Consider the following 22396-nt stretch of genomic DNA (forward strand, 5'->3'; position numbering starts at 1 on the left):
TGTGCCTGTGGGGCCAGGCTTCGAACATGGAGGAATGGAGGGAGGGAGACAGAAGGAGAGAGAGAGAGAGAGAGGTAGGTAGGTAGGTAGGTAGATGGATAGATAAATAGATAGGTAGGTAGGTAGGTAGATATATTGGTAGATATAGATAGATAGGTGGGTGGGTGGGTGGGTGGGTGGGCAGGCAGGCAGGCAGACCTTTTGGATGAATGTATGGATAGGTAGGTGGATAGGGAGGGAGGGAGGGAGGCAGGCAGGAAGGCAGACAGACAGACCTTTTGGGTGTATGTATGGATAGCTAGGTAGATAGGGAGGGAGGGAGGCAGGCAGGCAGGAAGATAGACAGACAGACATTTTGGATGGATGGATGAATGGATGGATGGATAGGTAGGTAGGTAGGTAAATAGGTAGGTAGGTAGGTAGAAAGATAGGATTTCCGGTTTTCAAGGCTTCGGCGGTGGCAGGAATCCGCGATCGTGCGCAGTTCCTGCTGCGCTCGCCACCAAAGTGCCTCCGATCCAGCTGGATCTGGAGGATATGGTTGCCCCGTAGAGGCAACCGAAGATAGAGGAGATCCGGATAGGGGTTTGGGGGTATCACAAACCCCCTCCTCAGCCGGCTAAACTCCTTTTTCCCAAGGCGGTGGAGCGGCGGTCAGCAATGGCCGCCACAAAGAAGCCTGCAGCTGGGTAAGATTGTGCAGGAGGAAGTTGGAGAAAGTGAAAGTTTTTTGGCTGAACCGGGACAACAAGGAACTTTTAAACACCCTGGAATTTTAATTGCTTGAATGATACATTGTTTCCTAAGAAGACTGGAAAGCGGCAGAAGAAAATTGAAAGGGAAAGTTATTTTCTCTCACTCTCCCTCCCCATGGAAATAGCTGATGGAAATCAGAAAAACCTGCTTGGGCACAGAAGGTAACTAAACTTGAAATTTAAAGCCAAGGGGATAAAAGATTTCTGAACATTGGAATTAAAAACTAAAACCTAAGTGGGAGGGAAGAGGTAAAGAACTTATTTTAAGATTGTACTGAAGGAGACTGCTTGGAGTTTATATGACCAGAAATAAAAGGTAATAAGACTTCTAAAAAATTACTTTGGAACTGTGTAATTGAACTCTACCCCAGGAAGAGAAAATATAAAAAGAAGAAAGTGCTAAATGAAACAATTTGTTTTGATTTTGATTGCTTTGTGACTTTGGGATTTTTGGGAACTATTTCTTGAAAGATTAAAAACATTTGGGTTGTTCTTAAGAAAAAAAAATGGCATTATCTGTTGAGGAATTGCAAATGGAATTTTAAAAGCTAAAAGAAGAGGAACAAGAAGGCAAGGGCTCTTCTGGATCTATTTTTCACTTTTTAGAAATGGCGATTTCTACCTACCAAGAAATACAACAACAAGAAGGCTGGGATGAAGGAGAAGAAGCCATCTTTAATGGACAGACAATCTTACTTGAGGAAGAAAAGAGAAAGGGGGGGAAGAAAATGGAGAATTCAGAACTTAAAAAAGCAACCAAGAAAGGGAAAAATATGATGAAAAATCGATACAGTGTCAGAAAGCAACAGAAAAGAGAAATACAACAGAGAGGGAAGATTAAGAGAGGGGAGTTTAAGAGATGGGGGGCAAAAAGGCTAGAATTGATAAGAAAGGAAGGGAAAAAGGAAAGAGAAGTCATAAAGGTTTAAAACAAGATGTTAAAAAACAGGTTTTTTTTCAGAGACAAAGGGTAAATTATAATCTAAAAAATGATTCTGCAAAAGTACATAAGATTGTATTGTAGATATTAGTATATAAACTGAAATATTATATGAGTTAATAATGCATTAAAGGGAATGTATAAAAATGTTTAAGATTTAACAATAAAGTTTACCTTTCTATGGAATATTGTTTTTACTATCTTATAAACTTAATTCTCTTTTTTTTGTTTTATTATTCTAAAATGTAATACTTAGAATGTACTAAGCAGAATCAGTATGGAAAGTATGTATTATTTTAACTGTTAAATTTAGGGGAAAGATAAAAAGTTGTCATACTTCAACCAGTGATTACAGGAGAAATATTGTATTAGAAAGAAAAGATAAATAGATAATTGAAAGAGAACGGACAAAAGATGCAAGTATAATTATCTAAATTGAGATGAAATAAATAAAATAGAATTAAGAGAGTGAATGAAGAGAGAAAATATATAGAAAATATAGAATGTTAAATAAGATATGAAATAGTATATTAAGTGAGCATGAATTTGATTTATGTCTGTACAAAAAGATGTAACCCGGGGTAAGCCGCTTTCCAAAAAGAAGTTTTATGTATTTATGTTTTGTGTTTTGTTTGTCTATGTTTGAATTAATAAAACGCTAGAAGAATGTTGGAAGAGAATAAGGAAATTGTATAAGACAGATGGATACAATGAATATATATATGTTTTGCCTGGGAAAGGAGGGGGAAAGTGACTTAAGAAACTTTGTAACACTGCCAACTAGAGGCTTGAAAATATCTTAGACCAGTGATCCCCAACCTTTTTTACGCCGTGGCCCGGTACCGGCATCAGCTGGGCGCCGCGGCCCGGTACCGGCATCAGCTGGGCGCTGCCATCTTTTTTTTTATGAAAACGTGCTTCCGGTGAGCTTTCTACCTGGAAAAGCTCACCGGAAGCGCTGGTCCGCCATCTTTTTTGATGAAAACGTGCTTCCAGTGAGCTTTCTACCGGAAAAGCTCACCGGAAGCACTTTTTCATCAAAAAAAGATGGCGGCGCCCAGCAAGCCAGCGGCCCGGTAGGACCTGTTCCGCGGACCGGTCCACGGACCGGTGGTTGGGGACCCCTGTCTTAGACGAAGCTGAGAAAGCTGAGAAGAAAGATCAGAGACTCCCTTTCAAGGACATTGCATGATAAGATAGAGGGAAGAGCACGGGAGAGTGTTATTGCACACCTGGATTTCTGGAATTCTTCTGGATTTCTATCAACAACTGAAGCTTGGTTTTGAAGTTTGTGGAGAAGAGAGTTATAATAAGAGCCTTATTAAAGTATAATAAAGTGCAGTGTGTTCTTTTAATTTTTTTTAAGTTGTGCTACCCCTCCTTACCAGCTTTACTGTATTCCTTAAAAAAAAAAAAGCTTTCATTTTTGTAATATTTCCATCTTTGCTTTTTATTTTAAAGGGAAAGCCTCAAAAAAAAGTGTGTGTGTGTGTGTGTGTGTGTGTGTCTTTTTTTCCCCTTCTCTGGGATTTCTTGCTTTTTCCATTCATACTTTTGGTTCATCTTTATGTTTTTATTTTTCTATTTTTGAGACCTTTTACTTGGATTAAGGTGGTGAAGAACCTGAAGATTTTTTTTTTCTCCTTTTCTTTTTTTGTTCTCTTAAAAAAAATTGTTTCTTCCCTTCCTTTTCACTAACTATTGATTGGATTAAGGCTTAGAAGAACTGAAGAAATTTTCTCTCCTTTTTATTATTATTATTGGGCTTTTTTCCTTCTACCATTGTGTTGAAATATATATGGCAAGGTAAGAAAGCGAGAATAAAGTTAAAACTTTTGCAAGATGCTAGAATTAGAGGATGATTTGGTTTGCCTAATTGGGAGTTGTACTATCAAGCTACAAACTTGATGTGGGCTAAGGAATGGATAACATTAAGAAATACTAGATTGTTGACATTAGAAGGACATGATTTGTTGTTGGGGTGGCATGCTTTTTTATTACCATAAAAAAGGGAACCAAAACACAGGGCTATTTTAGAAGACATCATATATTTTGGTTAAACTGGGAGAAGACTAAAAGGCAATGCTATTTGAAAATTCCAGTCTGGTTATCGACTATTGAAGCATTTTCTTATCCTATAATATACAAGAAGGAACAAACAGTTAGATATGGGGAAATATTGAATGAAAAGGGTGAACTTAAATCTATGCAAAAACTAGAGGAACAAGGTATAAAGATGAATTGGTTTTCATATGCGCAAATACACTCAAGGTATGATAAGGATTTTAAAACAGAAGGTTTTTATTATAAATTGACTGACTTAGATAAGATTTTGACAGGTACTGATGAAAAGGTGATTAAAAAACTGTATGGATATCTATTAGAAATTAAACTAGAAGAAGAACAAGTTAAAGAAACTATGATTGCTTGGGGAAAGAATTTTGGATATGGGATTGATTTAGAGAAATGGCAAAAATTGTGGTCTCAAAATTATAAAATGACAATGTCAACAGCATTTAAAGAAAATTTGTATAAGATGTTTTACAGGTGGCATTTTCCCCCGACAAGAATAACAAGAATGTTCAAGAATAAATCTGAAAAATGTTGGAAATGTCATCAGATACCTGGCTCTACTAATATGTGGTGGACTTGTGCGGATGCGAGAAAATACTGGACTAAAATCCACACGTAGTTGGAAAAAATGACAAAAAAACATATAGATTTGAAACCAGCGATATTTTTATTGGGAATTCTATCTGATACATACAGTAAAGATTTAGAATATTTGATTGTAAATGTATTAACAGCGGCTAGGATTGTATTTGCTAAAAATTGGAAAAATGAGAAAATACCATCGCAGGAGGAAACTGTTAAGAAAATATTGGAATGTGCTGAAATGAGTAGATTGACATTTGAAATTAGAGAACAAGAGGACAAACAATTTTACAAAATTTGGGATCTTTTCTATCAATGGTTAGACAATAAAATATAATATTAAAATATGTAGAATTTTAGAAAACAATGAATATATAAAGATGTATTTCTTTTCTTTTTTATTATTATATCTATAAAATGTTTCTAGATAGATTTGGGAGGATTATATGAATTGTTATAAAAAAAAAGTTAAGTAAATTATAGTTATCTCACAAAGTATGAATGAACAAAATTATAGTCAAATGATTGATTAATAATACTAGGGTATTTAATTTTTGATTGATAATATGAGTTATTATGCAATGTAATTGTAATTGAGATTATGAAATGGATGCACAAAAAATTTGTAAACCAACCGACACACTGCTTGTACACTTATGGAAGAAAGTTGGATGTTTTTATGTTTTGTTTGTTTTTGTTTGTCTTTAAAAACCAATAAAATTTACAAAAAAAAAGAGTTATGAAGGTTTTGTGCCATAATTGATTGATATTTGGAACTGTTCATAATTTCCTCCACCTTGTATAAAATCAAGCTGAAGAAAAGAATAATGTTGCTACCACCATTCTTCACTATAGGTATGTGTACCAAAAGGTGATGTACAATTGTTTTTGCACCAAATGTACTTTTGGGAATTATGGCCAAAAAGTTCAACTTTGGTCTCATTAGACTGTAACATATTTTCCCACATACTTTTGCCAGACTTAATGTAGGTTTTTGCAAAAAATAGCCAGGCATTGATGTTTTCTATCTGAAAAGGCCCTACCCCTGTGTTGCAAGCGAGCGCGCGCGCAATTATCGGCATGGGAGCCGAAAAAGATTAGCCACTACTGCTCTACCCAGTCATATGAAGAATACGAGAGATTGTTGTTATATGTAGTACTCAACCAGTATTTGCTAGAAATCCTGCAGCACCTTTAATAGACCTTTTAGACCAGTTTTCTTGTTGTTTTTTCATCAATTTTGGAGGGAATCCAGTTCTTCATAATGTCACTGTTAACTATTTTCTCCGCTTGTTGATAACTGTCTTCACTGTGTGAATTTTATATGGGCTTGATTATTTTTCTCTCCTAAAAAAATTCAGTTTGTTTTTTAATCAAACTGTACAGCATATATTGAAGGTGGAAGGAATTCTGAAGTTATTTAACTTGGTCTGATTTATTTACATTTCAAAAATGTGGCATTTAAACAGATTTTAACTGGAGTTTTAATTTCTACAGTGTATTATCTCTCTTAATGCACAGAATGGTATCCTTTTTGTTTGCCTTTTCTTTGGATACATTTCCATATAAAGATATAGCCATCTCTCTTTTATTATTGTTTAAGAATGTTTGTGGGGCACATGTTGGACATATAGAATTTGGCTACACTGTAGAAAGAAAGAGCAACACGGAATCTGATGGATACAAGATACTGTAGTCCTATTTGGTTGTAGAAGAAAGGATTCCATGCAAAACACCCTAGAAAACAAGTCAAATAATGGGATGGCAAGGAAGACAAACTCAAATATCAAATATTGGAAGCATATCCAGAGCCAGACATAAAGACCTCAAGTGCCTATATACAAACAGACAAAGTTTGGGGGAACTGGGTGAAACTGAACTATTAATACATGAAGATAGATATGAAGGAATTACAGAAACTTGGTGGGATGAAATCCATGACTAGAATATACTGATAGAAAGATACAAACTGTTCAAAAAACCACACCCCATAATAGAAGAGATGGAGTTGCACTACATTATTACAGAAATGCACGGAATCAAAGACAAAAACCTCCTAGAAAAAAGAATGACATTCCATAGGCCACTCAACCAAGCAGGAAAAATAGATATACTTTTTGCCAACCAACTAACAAATATATCTGTGAAATACACTACAATACTTCAATTACCCTGACATCAATTAGAGGAATAATTCCTCACCAAATTTGAAATTGAATAGGTTCCTGACCAACCTAGCTGATAACTTTGTTGTCCAAAAGGAACTAGAGAGGGAACTAGAGAGACAGCCATTTCTGGACTTACAAACAGAGAAGAAGATAGAGGGAGTTGAAATTGCAGAAATCTTGGGTTGACCATGTCATACTGGAATTCAACATAATGCAAACACACAAACAATAGAGTCCTAGATTTTAAAAGAGCTAATTATAATAAACTCAGAGAGAACTTAGGAAAGATTTCTTGGATGAAAATCTTTAAGCAAAAAAACCACTCAAGAAACTTGGGAGACTGAAAAATATGATCATAAAAGTCCAGCACAATACCACTGAAAAAGAAAAACAAGAACTGAAGAAGAAATCAGCATGGTTACACAAAGATTTCTCTGACAAATTGAAAGACAAAAAGGAAAAAATGGAAAGAAGACACATAACTAAATGCAGAATATCAGCAGATAGCAAGAATCTGTAAAGACAAAGTCAGGAAAGGAAAGGCCCAGAATGAACAAAGACTTGCAGCAAAAGTCAAAGATAATAATAAAACTTACAACATATAAATAACAAGGAAAAATAATCAAGGAAACAGCTGGTCCACTAAAGAGAGAAGATGGCAAAGAAGTAACAGGCAGCAGAGAGAAAACAGAACTACTTAACTCATTCTTTGCATCAGTCTTCACACAATAAGAAATAATATCCCAATCTACCAAAAACATAACTGTAAAAAACAGCCTAGAAATAAAAGTTAAAATAAGCTAAAAAAAATGGTAAGAGAACACCTGTCTGATCTTGATGAATCACGGGGACCTGATTACATCCCAGAGTTCTAAAGGAGCTGGCAGATATCATCTCAGAACCACTGTACCACATATTTCAAAAATCCTGGAGCAACGGAGAACTACCCTCTGGTAGTAAACTAGTAGTTGATGTGGTTCCCATCTTCAAAAAAAAAAAAAAAAGGAGGGGGGCAGGAAAAAGGAGGGGAGACAATCAGCCTGTTAATCAATAACATCAATACTCAGACCAATCAGCCTAACTCAGGAAGATACTGGAAAAGATAATAAAAAAACCCAAATCTGCCAACATCTAGAAATGAGTAAAGTAATAACTGGAAGTCAGCATGGATTTGTTAAAAACAGAACATGCCAATTATTTCATTTTTCAACTAAAATAGTAGACCAGCAAAATACTGTGGAGATAGTATACTTAGACTTCATCAAGGCATTCAACAAAGTAGACCACAACCTGCTTCTTGGTAAGCTAGAAAAAAGTGGGATAGATAACATCACCATCAGATGGATTTGTAACTGACTGACAAACTGTATTCAACGAGTATTCCTTAATGGTACTAAGTCTTTGTAAGGAATGGTTCCGTATTAGGCCCAGTACACTTCAATATTTATGAAGATAAATGACTTAGATGAGGGAATAGAATGGGAACTTACCAAATTTGTGGATGATACTAAACTGGTAGGAATAGTCAACACCCTAGAAAATAGACTCAAGATCCAAACGGATCTTGAAAGACTTGAACACTGGGCCGTATGTAACAAAATGAAATTCAGTGTAAAGAATTTACACTTAGGCAAGAACAACCAAAAGTACACATGTAGACTGAGTGAAACCAGGCTTAATACCAGTAACTGTGAGAGGGAAATTTGAGTCTTAGTGGACAATCAAATTGTGGTGGCAACCAAAAAAGCTAATCCAATTCTAAATTGCATTAATCTTGATTCAATCAAGATCAAGATCATACTAATACCACTTTATAAAGCCTTACAGTACACCTAGAGTACTGCATCCAGTTTTAGTTATAACACTATAAAAAAGATGTTGAAAGAGTGCATAGAAGAACAACCAAGATAAGGGGACTGGAGGCTAAAACATACGATGAATGGTTACAGGAATTAGGCATGGCTAGTTTAGTAAAGGATCAGGGAGATACAATAGCAGTGTTCCAATATTTGAGGGGCTGCCACAGAGACAATAGTCAAGCTATTGTCCAAAGCACCTGGAGACCAGACAAGGAATTATAGATAGAAAGGAGAGATTCAACCTGGAAATAAGGAGACATCTTCTGACAGTGAGAGCAATCAACCAATGAAATAGCTTGTCTTCAGAAGTTGTGGGAGATTCATCTTGCGACTGCCATCTGTCAAAAATGGTGTAGAATCTGTTTGGGTGTACATAGGGTATAAAATCTAGTTTGGTGTAGTGACTAAGGCAACACATTAGAAACTGAGAGACAGTTCCAGTCCCTCTTTAGGCACAAAGCTGGCCCAGTCACGCCCTCTCAAGCAGGCAAGGGCAAACCACTTCCAAAATCTTTCCAAGAAAAAAAAGGGGAAGTTGCCAGGAGTCAACAATGATTCAACACACCCTATCTATACTCTCTTGTTTCAAAAAGGGTGATTCTTGATAATTGGCCAATAGTGATAACCTCTAATTTTCCAAAATAATGTAGAATGAAAAGGCAACATATTAGAGACATAAAGAAATAAACATCTAAGCCATATTTCATTTACAGGCAATTTTCATTTCATCCTAAAAAGTCAATTAACTCCATATACACACACCCCCATACTCACACATACACTCCCCCTAATCCACATGCTTATATACACACACATACATACTCACGTCTTTCCTAAGTGAAAGACTGCAAAAAAGATTGAAAAAAACATTTTGCAGTCCATTCCTGAAGGAGGTATAGTAAGTATTATTTGCCTATTGCAGATCTTCCCTTCATGTCAGTACCTTTTGATAGGAAGTAGCAAACACTAGATTGGATTGCCTGGGAGGCACTCAGCAATTTTAAAATAAAAACAGAAGCACCCCACCAATGCTAACCCTAATGAAGTTTACAAAGGAATCTGAGATTATTATTTTCTTTCTTTTATTTTAGATGCAGCTTTTCCACAGTTTCAAATTTTATTCAGTGACCCTTCTAATCCTCTGAGAAAGCTCAGTTTACTCTGGCAAAACTACAAGCCTACGCAAGGAATGCTGACAGGAAACCTACGCAAGGAATGCTGACAGTGAAGCAAAGTTATACAGAAGCTGGATATTTCTTTGCTTGATTCTTACAACATCTGGCCTTCTTGCTCTATTCTGAAAGGAATCGGGCCTCTACTGAAAACTTTAACTTTAAAGCAAGGAGGAGCTGGAAGATTGTCACCTCAGAATGTTTATTTTGGGATGCTATCCTTCTGCTTAGGGCCTTCTCTAGGGCAAGCATAACTTCAGTTGGACTTCAGTCATGATCAGAATCCATCATTCCTTTACTCAACTTCTTTTTCCTTTAATTTATTTCAGAAATTGTGATGGAGTCAGTAGACTGCTGGGTAGCCAAAAGAGGTACAGGGGAGGTTGCCTCTATGAGAGCTGGGTTCAGAATTATAGGCAGAGACAAAGGTGGCACTCCCACTTGTAAGGGGGAAGCTAGTGGTTGAAGAATAAGAGGCTGCTGTGCCACTGCTGGAGGAATATCTGTAGCCAGGTTCATCTTTCCAGGTGTTGCTGGAGAGGCAAAATGTGATCCAAAGTGACTGGAAATGCAGGCATTCTCAGAATCTGCAGGGGGAAAAAAATAACAAACTTCTCATTTTTATGAGAGGGAAATTAGTCTCTATTACTTCCCCAAATTTCAACCAATTCATTCTGAGCTCTTCCAAGTCCTTAGAAAATGAATGTTCATGTCTGCAATGGGGTTTTCTTGTATAATATCCATGTAAAATTTGTAGACATTATAGGAGAGGGGTGGTATCCTACAGTGACAAAAATCAGAAGTCTGGGAGCTTCTTTCCCCACTAAAGAATTTTATTCAAAAGCACAAGCATTTGTGTGCTGCAGCTCACCATCAGAGAGCAGATCCTTAAACAGAGTGGCTGTTTAAAGATTTAAACGGGGGTGAATATGAGGAATATAGGGATAGTCATCAAGTTGTCAAAGTCCTCATAACCTGTCTCATCTGTTGACCTCATCTTCATAACCAGCTATCTTTCTTGCCTTTTCCATTCCATTGCAGTATACATTTAAATCCCATCAATCCCACTCTAGCTGTTCTTTGCATCTGATGAAGTGAAGTTTTTAATGAGCATAAGCAACTTGTCTATGTTTTACTTTAACTGTATGATTCTCATTGGCCCAGTAAATAGGTTTTGATATATCCATTCTTGTATGTTTTACTTCCGGTTCTGTGGGTGTGGCTTGTTGGGCATGGCAGGGGAAGGATACTGTAAAATCTCTAGTCAGAGGTGGTATTTGCCGGGTCTCCAAACTCCAAACTACTCAAAATTTCTGCTACTGGTTCTCCAGAACTGGTCAGAACCTGTTGAATATCACCTCTGTCCTGGACCTCTTCTTCATTTCACACCCCACTTCAAAACCATTTTATTTTCATTCTTTAATTTAACTCAACCTTGCCTTTCTATGATAACTTTCCACCACCAGGCAGATACTTTGGCTCAATTTGTAATTTGTCTCTGTAAAAGGGAGGGGGGGTCTAATCTACTGGGCTGGATTGTAAAGATTTAACTGATTGTTTTTCATGCACTTTAAATTTTGCTTCTTAAATACTTATTTAAAAAACATTTTAAGAAAAAAGCAGAATAAATTTTTTTCTGAAGAATAAAACAAATGATTCATCCTTGCCTAGCATATTTCCCTATGATTATGTGATCATGAGCAGTGATTAATTTTTTCTTTTTTTTCTATTCTCTTATATTCATAGTCCATCTTGTAGAAAATATAGACCTACCACTGGCTGGTAGTTCTGGAAACTTCTCAGATGATACTGAATGAGTAGATGGTCTGGAATCCTCTTCAGAGGAATGGGTCTGAGCAGATATTGATGGTTTTGGAGAATGTACTTCTACTGGTAAGGTAGAAACTGGGTCTAAATAAAAACAGCAAGGAGCAGTATTATAAACATCCCTCAAATAAAGCTGCATTCAGACTATGGCCCCTTATGTATCTGCACAACAAACCATTAAAAACATGCAAAATACCCTAATACATACATTTTATTAAAACCCGTTTGAAGCTAGAACTTGGATTTCTGTGATCAAACAAGTTTTAATATAATTATTAAATTATATTATTACATTATTTAATAATATAAGCAATTAAACTACAGGTGATCCTCATTAAATTGACCATTCATTTAGGGACCATTCAAAGTTAGGGTGCTAATCAAGTGGTAGCTAAACTGATCCTCAAAGTTTTAGCTATCCCAACATCCCCAACGTCATATGACCACATTCTGAATGCTTGGCTTTCAGAGTGTGAAAACTTACAACAGTTGCAGTTTCTTGCAGTCACGTGATCACCATTTGCAAGATTGCTGCTGACTTCCCAGAAGCAAACTCTGGGGAAACCAGCAGGGAAGGTTGCAAGTTATTTCAGTAAGTCACTTATACCCTCCACCACCTGGTAACAGCAATCCTTGTACCTTTAAGTAAGAACAATCCTTAATTCCACTTGTTGAGAAAGATACAGCTTACTAATGGTCAAGAAAAGAACTGAGCCAGAACTGAGCAAAGCCAGAACTGAGTTTCACGTGCTAAATCCCTAGGTATCACTTTCCCCTCCCAAACACTTCTCACTGTTGGTCCCCCACATTATCCAATCAGTTTTAAAAGAGTTGTTTTTCAAACAGTCACTCCTGCAGTTGCATTCCTCTCCCACGGAAAAGATATTGAGGACTCTTCAAGGTTTCTTTCCATAGTTTCACTTTCCCCCAAGCATTTACGTTCACCCACCCTGATCCCAGGGTCCATGGAAGACTGGCACTGAATGACAGCAAAGCACAGGTATGTTCTGACAACCTGGCTCCACCGCACTCATAGTCCACCTTGTGGGCCACTCAGATACCTCCCCTGCCCAGAGCAGCAACCCCGGCACACAGTGTTCATGCAGTGATTTGCCTGGGACTTGCAATGACCTGGGATCCTCACTTCATGACCTCACCAAGAGTGCCAAGTTTGCCATCAGCAAATGATGTAGTCACATGACACCATGCTTTATGATAGCATTGCTTAGAAATTCTGGTCTCAATTAATGTTAATTAAGCACTACCTGTACATAGTGTGTTCAATATCCTCTACAGGAGTAAATTTTAGCTGATGTAATATCTTTTTAAATATAAGGTTGATAATTTGATAATTTACTATGTCTCAGATACAATTAAGAGAATTTTATGAATTTTTTTAGTAAGTGTCAGACATAAGAAATCAGGAACCTGAACGTTCAGCTGAATGCAAATGTATTCCATGCAAGAATCTGAACTACTAATGGTTAAGGCAAATTGAGGGTAGATGGAATTCAAGAAGGGATGGACTTAAATATTTTGTGGGTGTGTCCAAACTGATGGCGTGCTTCATCTGGCTCAGCCTGATCATCTCCTATAGTAAGTTTTTTATTAGTAACCTGTTTCTCCAACAATACGGCCTCCCCCAATAGGAAGTCCCAGCATGTTTTATAGGCATGAAATGAAATTAAGCCCCTCCCCCCAAATTAAGGCCTATATTAAAACATGCGAAATGGGGGGAATGGTGGGGGGGCTTGCCGTTAGGAAGTACTTTTGTTGCATACCCGGATATGGTGCTGCCTGCGTTGACCCCGATACTAAGTGCCCCACCAATGCCGAGGTCAACATCCAAGCCGTCGCCACCCGCCCGCCCGAAGATGCAAAGGGGGGGGGAATTAAGTCACCCCCGAAAAGATGGCCTAGCCATTTTTTCGGGGCTCAAAAAAAAAAAAAAAAAGACCTGGCCTTATTATATGAGAAACACGGTATTTTAAGATATTTTATAGATTGGGGTTATTTGTTTAAGTTTAGAGGATGTGATTCTATTGTTATAATCTTTGCACTAAAATAAAGTTGGAGGTCATTTTTATTATAAATTTGTTTGATGTATAATTTTGTTTGATGTATTATTTTTGTTTTTTATTCCCTTTCCCTTTTATGTTAGTATTTTAATGTTTGACGTTGAAATTTGATAAAGCTGAAATACCGACACATAAAAACAAATTAAATTTAGGAAGGTGATAAAAAGGAAATTGTTATTCCCAGCTTTAGACTGTGGATTTCCAAAACTCAAATAGTAGCCTCTTTCTAAGGGATCTTGGTCTAGAAAGAATCATGTAACTCTGAGGTTCAAAGGCTCTACATGGGCTTCTGAATATACCTTGGATGACTGTCTGTTTGAAGAGTTCATCTCGTAGTTTTGGCAAAAAGCAGTCTATGCGCTCCCAGGTGATTTCCCATAGATCTGAGTAGCCTGTTCGTGAATCAGCATTATGGAATATCCCAGCTGTGTCCATTACTAGCAGCATATTCTTCAGTGATTCAGGGATGGCTTCTGGCTGGAAGGCAAAACATATTTATATTTTCAGGATCTGCAGCTTCCTGCAAAGTTGCCACTGAATTTTGATGGCAAGAAGCAAATGTCATTACTTGGAATTGAATTTTAGAACAGAAAATTTGGCATCTTTCTACAGTTAACCCTACAACTTTGCTTGAGTTGCCAGGAAATGGGAGAGAGCTGCAGCAATACCTGACAATAGTATAATACTTGTCTGTTTTTCATGAAACCTAATTTACATCCAAAGTTAGACTGTTTTAATAATTTTTCCTTATGCTATCTCATGATAGCATAACAATACATTTTAATTGTGTCTAACTGTCCTGAATTTTTGATATTCCAATCATGGTCTGCTGGTAGGGGCAGAGACTCTCTGCTCCTGCCACCATTATCCCTCACTGCCTGCCATGCTTGAAATCTTAATACAATGTTAAAATCCTCTTTTTGTTCTCTTTTACCCTAGATATAGCACCACTGCTGTTTTAGACCAAACTGCTTCTTTACCATGATTGCTGGTATGACACATGGGACAAAATATTTTTGATTCCTGAGATTATCATCCAATAGGCAGTGAATGAAAAGCCATAAGAGATATCAATAGAAGACTACCCTTTTCTCTGATAATTTTAGATTCTGTTTCAACTGGATGGAACAGGAGGAAAGGGGAAATCATCTATCATCTCCTTATCCTGTTTGTTAAAATAATCAGTTAATTTCCTTTCTTTGAAACTGAAAAACTCTACATTTCTCCTTTTTATTTTTCCAAGCAGAGTGCATTCTTGCAATGGATATTGCAGTCACATCTGCTTATGAAGAGGTGAGCTTTTTGTTACCTAGCTGAGAATAATAGAAAATACTGTAATGTATAATTCTGTATGTTTACAGGATGGGGAAAGGAGAGAAGTGGGACAGAATGAATTAAATAATTGTTAATTAAAATACTACATTTATTATTAATCCAATTTTTATGAATGGGTTTCCAGACATAAATGTGGCACTTAGTCTAATTAAGGCTGCATGACCTTGATTATGTTTTTTTTCTTCCAACCTTAGTCTTCACATGCTATTGAGAAATTGGTGAAGTAAAAAATTGAACTTGGCAAAGAGAACTACTAACAATTAAAGATAGCCTCCACTTACTTACCAACAAGTCACTGGAGCCAGCGTGCATGTATTTATCCATGAAATCCAATATTGTCAGCCATAAAGCAGCAAATGTTGGGAGAGAGAGGAGTGGGGACAAATGTTGCAAGAAGACCTAAACAGAAAATACAGTGAGACTTTAGTTTGGGTGGGATTCAGCAGGATTATTGTCCGCAGTGACTTTCATGTGATGTTAAAAAAAATCCCCCCCCCCCAAATCAGTGACCAAGTTGCACACTGTTCTTTTATTCTTAATAAAAAATGAAAACCAACTGAGTTGGTTAACTAGTGACAATTATAATGTGGCACAAAATTTTCTGGGTAAATGTATGAGGAATCAAATTAGGACTTTAAATTCTGGAGAAAATTTTTTATAATTTCACATAAAACATACCTAGTCCTTTTAAGCTGAAAAAAGTTCCCCCATGAATTTATAGATAGAATAGAAATAATTAAATATGTATATTTAAATAATGTTTGTAGCAAAAAATATTGACTCTTTTTTTAAAACTTGTATTGCCTCCCAAAGGAAGCTGTGAGGCAGTTTTCCAGTCCCATAAGTGCTCTGATAAAAGTAAACACATTTGCTTTTGTTCTTCTTCAGTGACAGAACCTGTTGGACAGTCTTCCATAGCAATGGGCCTAAATTCTGGATCCAATTTTCATTTTCATCTGCTTAACAGGATTCTTCATTACAATTCAGTCAGAAATCATCTGAAAAGAGAAGTAGCCTTATACCTTGGAGAGTAGAGTTGAAGCTCTCATTCTGGTCTCTTCCATCCCTCCAATATCTGCTGGGCTAATATTTTCCAGAAGTTTGGTCAACAAAGGAAACAGAACCTATTGATCCAAGGTGTGGAATTTGCTAATAGTTAAGAAAGAAAACTCTAATACTGTATACAGGCTGCAATCAAATCAGGAGTTAAGTACTAGTAGATCGGCAGAGGAAGCAGATTGACTCATCAATAAATAGTATTAATAAAATAAATTTCCACCCACAGGCCAAAAATAGGCACTGGTGCCTGTTAGTCTCCTTCACTTTATATATCATACCAAAAGCACATAATACAAAAATCGCTTTCATAGCCAATTTTATAGGCATAGCCAAAAGGGTCTACAACTCAACACAGTCAACTCGCTGCAAACAACTTGCCACAGGACAACAGTTATACTAATAATAATAAGAAATAGTCAAATATAATAATTAAAGAAAGGATGTCAAAGGAGGGACAAATAAAATGTGAATGACAAAAATTAAAATAATTTTTAAAAATTATTTCAATAATTAAACTGAATTGTTGAATTGTCCTGCAGAGAGTTGTCCTGTGGCGAGTTGGCCATGGCAAGTTGTCTCGCAGTGAATTGGCAAGTTGTCCCATTCTGTAGCCAAGAGAACCAGTAAGGCACCAGGCTTGTGATGAATACTAATCCCATCTTAGCCATGAAAGCCATCTGGGTAATTTTTGTCTGTCATTCTTTCTTAGCCCAACCCAATTCACAGGGTTGTTACTGTGGAGAAAGGATGATGGAAGATGTACATGTAGTCTTTGGCTTATAACTATTTGTTTAGTGACCATTCAAAGTTACAACGATACTGAAAAGAGTGACATGCTTATTTTTCATATTTATGACTGGTGCAACATCCCATAGTCATGTGGTCAAAATTTGGATACCTGGCAACTGGCATGTATTTATGACGGTTGCAAGTGTCTCAGGGTCTTGTGATCACCCTTTGCAATCTTCTGACAATTAAACGGAGTAAAATGGAGAAGCCAGATTCATCTTACAATCATGCTACTAACTTATCAATTGCAGTGATCCAATTTAACTTTAGCCTAACAACTATGGCAGGAAAAGTTGCAAAATGGGACAAAACTCACTTAATAAATTGCACTGGAAATTTTGGGCAAAATTATGGTCATAAGTCAAGTACTATGTCAAGTACTATGTTTACCTTGATTTATAAAAATAATAAAGGCCGGTATATTTAAAAATAATAAAAGCCGGTATATTTATCTTTATTATTTTTATAAATCAATAAATAAAAATTTGAATTTTTGGCTGAAATGTTAAAATGAAGTTTTATCCAAACCTCACACTTACAATATGCAGTACTAATGTGCAATACCATTTGATACTAGTAAATAGGAAATTTCCCATTTGACATGGATACTTGAAATGCCATTCAAAGTAACAGTAAAATTTCCCCTCCAATTTATCTAGCAGCAATTGAGATCACTGTTATATTCCACACTAAACTGAGTTATTGTACAATTAAGTATTTCTTTCCAAATATTCTACAGTATCTTATGCCTAAAGTAGTAAGTTATTCTTAATAGTACAAATAAATAGCATATAACTGCAGAAATTCCACATATATTGCAATCTCTCTCAAGCATAGCCTGATCATTAAAAAAAACACCCATTTTTTTTTTTTAAACTTAATTGTTGTCTTTACCTAAATCTCCGAGACCCTGTGATCACAGTGAATCCAATCCTTATTATGTTTGAAAAGCTAAGTCATTCCATCACACAGCATTCTTCGTAATGGATATACATTACCTTATTGAAACAGGATTCCCATTCCAAAGCATCGAGAGCTTGTAAATCATGCACAAGAAGAGCCCGCTGCAGGTAGGTCAGTGCCTGCATCCGTACTTGTCGTCTTGCATCATAACACAAACAAGCAATGCCTGTACAGAAGACAAAATGATGTGAAAAGAACTATATATTTACTCTTGGTTAATAACCTTAAATTCAACAAGGAGTCGATATTGACTTCATAGCTCTTTTCACCATTAACAGCCTATATTTACAGAGATATAATTGCAAAATGAATTAGGTACAGATCCGTTTGCACAAGTGTTTCTTTCCTCTTAGGTGCAAATCTGTTTATAAGGATATTTTTTCTTTATTTTCTCTCCATATTTATGATGATTTATAAGGATTACAGTATAACTAAATAATCATGAACAAATTGAATAAAATTTTTTATATATTTTGAATGATCCTGAGAAAACTTGAGTGATCATTTATACAGAGCTGTTTACAACTATCACTGGGACGATTGTAAACTTTTACTGCATGGATGCTATGCTTTTATTTTATTTTATTTATATACTTTTAATGTGTTTGTGTGTGTTTGTACTATCTTTTTACACTAACAGCAAGGTGGTATTTTATTTTTTACTCTCAGATGAGATACCATTTCAGCTGAAATTTTGTTTCTTTTCAAATTTTATTCATCTATCATTTTTTAATACATACATGGATTACAAACTACATCAAGATGGCAACACCAAAATTAGTCATAGGAAGGACCAAAAGGAGGACTTCTAGAACCAGAGTGAAATTTCCTGAAAGTGTAAACAATTAACCAAATGGAATGGCTTGACTTCAGAAATTATGGTTGCTCTATCATTGGAGGTTTTTGAGGAGATTGGACAGCCATTTGTCCAAAATATTGCCCTTCAATTCTGTTACTCTAGTATTCTAGAATACTAACATTTAAGAAAGAAATTTCAGTTTGAAAAAAATCTTCTAAATTTTGGGGAATTTAAAAAATACTATAATTTTTGAAAAAAAAAATCCTTTTAATGAAGTGGCCTGATGGCCCAGCTGAGAGGTGATCCAGCTCAAAGGCATACCAGCATCGCAGCCAAGAGGCAGCCCAGCTGAGAGACAGAGAGGCAGCTTACTGAGCCAGCCTGGCAGCTGAGTGGAGGCAGTGCCGTGCAAATAGAGGCAGATCAGAAGCTGTGTGAGCAGCTGAGCAGCGGTGGTGCAGAGCTAAGTGACAGAGGAGCAGAGTGTCCATAGCTGCAACTGAGAGCAGCGCAGCAGAACAGCTGAGCAGCAGAGCTAAGTATGACAGTGGACCGGAGTGCCCACAGCAGTGACTGAGAGCAGTGGACCAGCTGAGCAGTTTACTTTCTATTAAACTAAGATAAAATGATAAGAGAGGTGGAGAGGGAAAGATAAGTCATAGAAAAAGAAAAAAAGACTGGAGAAAGTAAAAGGAGATTAAAGAAAGATTAAAGAAATTAGGAGGAAAACATCACCAAGGGCATTGGCCCACAGGAAATTTGCCTGCTGAGAGAGAAGCCCAGCTGCACCTGAGAGGCCTACCCAAGAGACCCATTTAAGTGGAGAGGCAAAATGAACTGGTGGAGAACAAAAAGGCAAGCTGGTGAGTGAGTGCGGCCAGTGGCAGAGCAGAGAGGAGAATCAGCCATGGGGCGGAGAGGCGAGCCGACTGAGGGCAGCGCAATGACCAGCAGAGAACAAAGACGTACGTGAGCTGGTGAGATAGCGGAACAGGGAAGAGGAGGAGAGCTGGCTGCAAAGGGTGGACCATCTAGGCCAGGGTTGCCAACCTTTTAGACATCAGGGACCACCAAACTCATACTTTTAAATCCCAAGGATCACTAATATGAATTTTTAAAAGAAGATAATATACAGTATTTAATATACATTTTTTATTTTTTATAGTAAACATGATATAAAATGTATGCTTATTTAATTATAACAAAATCATAAATGTTTAATCATAACAAAATAAAATGTTTATTGTAACAAAATTATTAAAGTTAGTGCAATTATTACAAAATATCGAAGCATTTAAATATTACACATTTTTAGTGTGATGCTTGTTTGAAATAAGTTTATGGATTTTTGGCTCTAATGATGTTACTACAAGATGGAGAGTTGTTTTTATTTCAAGATGAGACCGGTGCTGAGTTTTAATTGCTGTGACAGATGAAAATGTCTTCTCGCACAATATGTTGTTGAAAATTGAATCAAAATTTTCATTGCTTTTTCACTCAGCAATGAGTATTCACTTTTTATGGTGAGCCAGAAATGAGGTCTTGAGATGGATGGATGGAATTTAGCTTTGAGGCAGTCGTCAGATGATAAATAGATGAGGCTTTCTTTTTCATGCATACTTAAATTGCTATCTTCAATGTTTCCTGCAAATGGATCGAGGGGTAGGATTGAAATTTTTAACAACCGGTTCTGTGGGAGTGGCTTAGGTGGTGGGCATGGCTTGGTGGTCATGTTATTGGCTGGGTGTGGCCAACTCAATATCACTCTGGTATCAACCACCTGAAATTTACATTGTATTTAATCAGCTGACCTGTCAGGACTTGATACTATCTTCTTAAGTTTCTTATTCTTCTTGGCATCTGTTTCAGCACTACAATTTCTTTGTCTTTATATTGCAGTGGTTCATCTCTTGCTTTTTTGAGTATTTCAACTCTTATCATCTTAACAAATCTGACATGTACTTCTCTTGGGAGATTATGTCTTCTTGCATAATTTGTGTGTATTCTAATGTTTCATCAATCTCTGCCTGCATTTTGTGTTTTGTGATCTGTAAGCTGTTTGCCAACAGTTCTGTCATTATGTTCTTCCTTTTCCCCCTCTTTTATATTTTGAAAACTCAGAAAGTAAACAGCCTTTTCCATTAGCAATGAAATCACATTTTCCTCCAGCTCTCTATTTTCCGGTGTTAGCCTTTGATTCATTTCTTCTATTTTTTCTGTTTGTTCTGATTTCACTTCTATTATGTGAATCCTTTGTTTGTTTTTTTGCTATTTGTTGAAAATTCCTTATTCTTTTGTCCATATTTTGTATTGTTTCTTTCACCTCTCCAAACTTACTTTCACCTCATTGTGATTTTTCGTTATGGCCTCCTGTAAGGATTGAAACATCATCATCATGTCTTTTTGGAATGAATTTGATTTTTCTGATTGCGACATACTTTCAATTGACCTTTGATTTGATGGGCTTGATGATGATGATGATGCAGATGATGGTGCAGATGATGTTTTCTTTCCTAATTTGCTTAGATTTGGGTTACTTGCCATTTCTACTTATGTCTATTGATAAAGTTAATTCAAAACTTAATTTAGCAAAATACACCACAATACTCCCCCAATCAGTTCCTGATTTTAATCTGTTAGAAAACCAAGAACACCTCCCTTCTAATTCCCAACCAGTTTCAGGGTCTTATAACTTTTATAATCCATAGGGTCAGTCCAAAGGTCAATCACAATTAACCTTAACAATTGCTTCTTTGCAAACAATTGTTTTTGTTTCTTCTTCTCTCAGTAATTAGTATTTGTAATCCACAAGGCCTGGATGAAAATCCTTAAGGAAAAAACAACTCAAGAAACATGGGGGAGGGCAGAGCTGGCGTCCTGGCAGTTGGACGGGAGATCTTGATTCTCCAAGATCACCGTCGTTATCTTAGCTGCTGGTCAGTCCCCATGGACCTAAACCGTCCCGTAGAGATGGTGATTGACAAGGGCACGTCATGTTGATCCCAGGGACATCGCAAAGTCCCTGGTTAATCCAGGGAAAGCCCTTTTTGCCAGCAGCGGAGAGGCAGCCTCCCAAGCTGCTGAAGCTGGGACAGCTCCGGAACGGAAGAGATTGGAAGAAAAGGTGTCAGTTTGGTGAGATGAACTTCTACTTATTATTTCTTGGAGAGAACACCCTGAAAAAATGAAAGTGGACCAAAAGTGAAGAGGAAAGAGTTTAAGTGGCGGTATTAATTATCAAAGTGAAAGTTTTGTCCTTTTTTCCCTTTTTATTGGAATTTTGAACTTGGCAAAGCTTTTTTACTTTTTAATCTTTTTATTTCTGTTTGTATTTCCTTCTCCTTTTTGAACAATCCTTTTGAAAATTCTTTTTTGATTAAGACTCTTCTGCTTGATTTAAGATTTATTTCTCTCCCTTTAAAAAAAAAGGGGTGGGGGAGAGATTCTACTTTTTCTTTCTTTCTTGTAGTTCCTGGTTGTAGATTGAGGAGGGGGAAGTGAAAGTGAAGGAAAGTAAGTAGCACTGCCGCCCAGAGGCTTGGATACATTGGTTCTTTTTCTTTTCACTAGTTTGTGTTACGATAAAGGACTCGGAGCTGTGTATTGGAAAAGATAGAGATGAGGATGGCAGTTTGTTTATTCAGGTGCCCATTTCTGAACAGATAGTTGGAGTCTGGAGTTGAAGTTGAAGGAAAGAAGATTGAAGTGACCTTGAAAAACTCTGAGCTGATTTATCAAAGAGCCTTGGATATTAGGCGGCAGAGGCTTCTTTTATATTAGAATTGCTTTTTACCTTTTGCTTCCCTTTCTATCCCACCCCCACTAGTGGGGCTCTTTTTCTCTCTCTCTAATTGGATTTTAACTTTTTAAACCAGGAACTGGAATATAAACCTTTTATTGGGGTTGGGGTTGGACTATCAAGAGGAACACATAGAATATTTTTATTTTTTCCCTTTTTATTTTTTAAACCTACCATTGCAAATAATTGGATTAAGGT

The 22396-nt window shown here is 36.6% G+C and overlaps 1 protein-coding gene across 4 annotated transcripts in view; it reads right to left on the minus strand.

Moving 5' to 3' along the window:
- Positions 1-9442: 9442 nt before the first annotated feature.
- GBF1 (golgi brefeldin A resistant guanine nucleotide exchange factor 1) overlaps positions 9443-22396 on the minus strand; it is a 348645-nt gene continuing 335691 nt past the window's right edge. For all 4 annotated transcript variants that reach the window (XM_087963724.1, XM_026674267.2, XM_026674268.2 and 1 more), the window contains exons 35-40: positions 17636-17766; positions 15812-15913; positions 15075-15188; positions 13754-13931; positions 11323-11460; positions 9443-10136 (exon numbers count right to left, since the gene is read on the minus strand). In XM_087963724.1, the coding sequence (XP_087819850.1) occupies positions 9865-10136; positions 11323-11460; positions 13754-13931; positions 15075-15188; positions 15812-15913; positions 17636-17766 (935 nt within the window). In that variant the 3' untranslated portion in view covers positions 9443-9864. The remainder of the gene's footprint in view (positions 10137-11322; positions 11461-13753; positions 13932-15074; positions 15189-15811; positions 15914-17635; positions 17767-22396) is intronic.

The sequence above is a fragment of the Notechis scutatus genome, chromosome 4, assembly GCF_049901735.1.
Source record: "Notechis scutatus isolate UNSWTSFEM ecotype Mainland chromosome 4, rNotScu1.2, whole genome shotgun sequence".
Classification (NCBI taxonomy): domain Eukaryota; kingdom Metazoa; phylum Chordata; class Lepidosauria; order Squamata; family Elapidae; genus Notechis; species Notechis scutatus.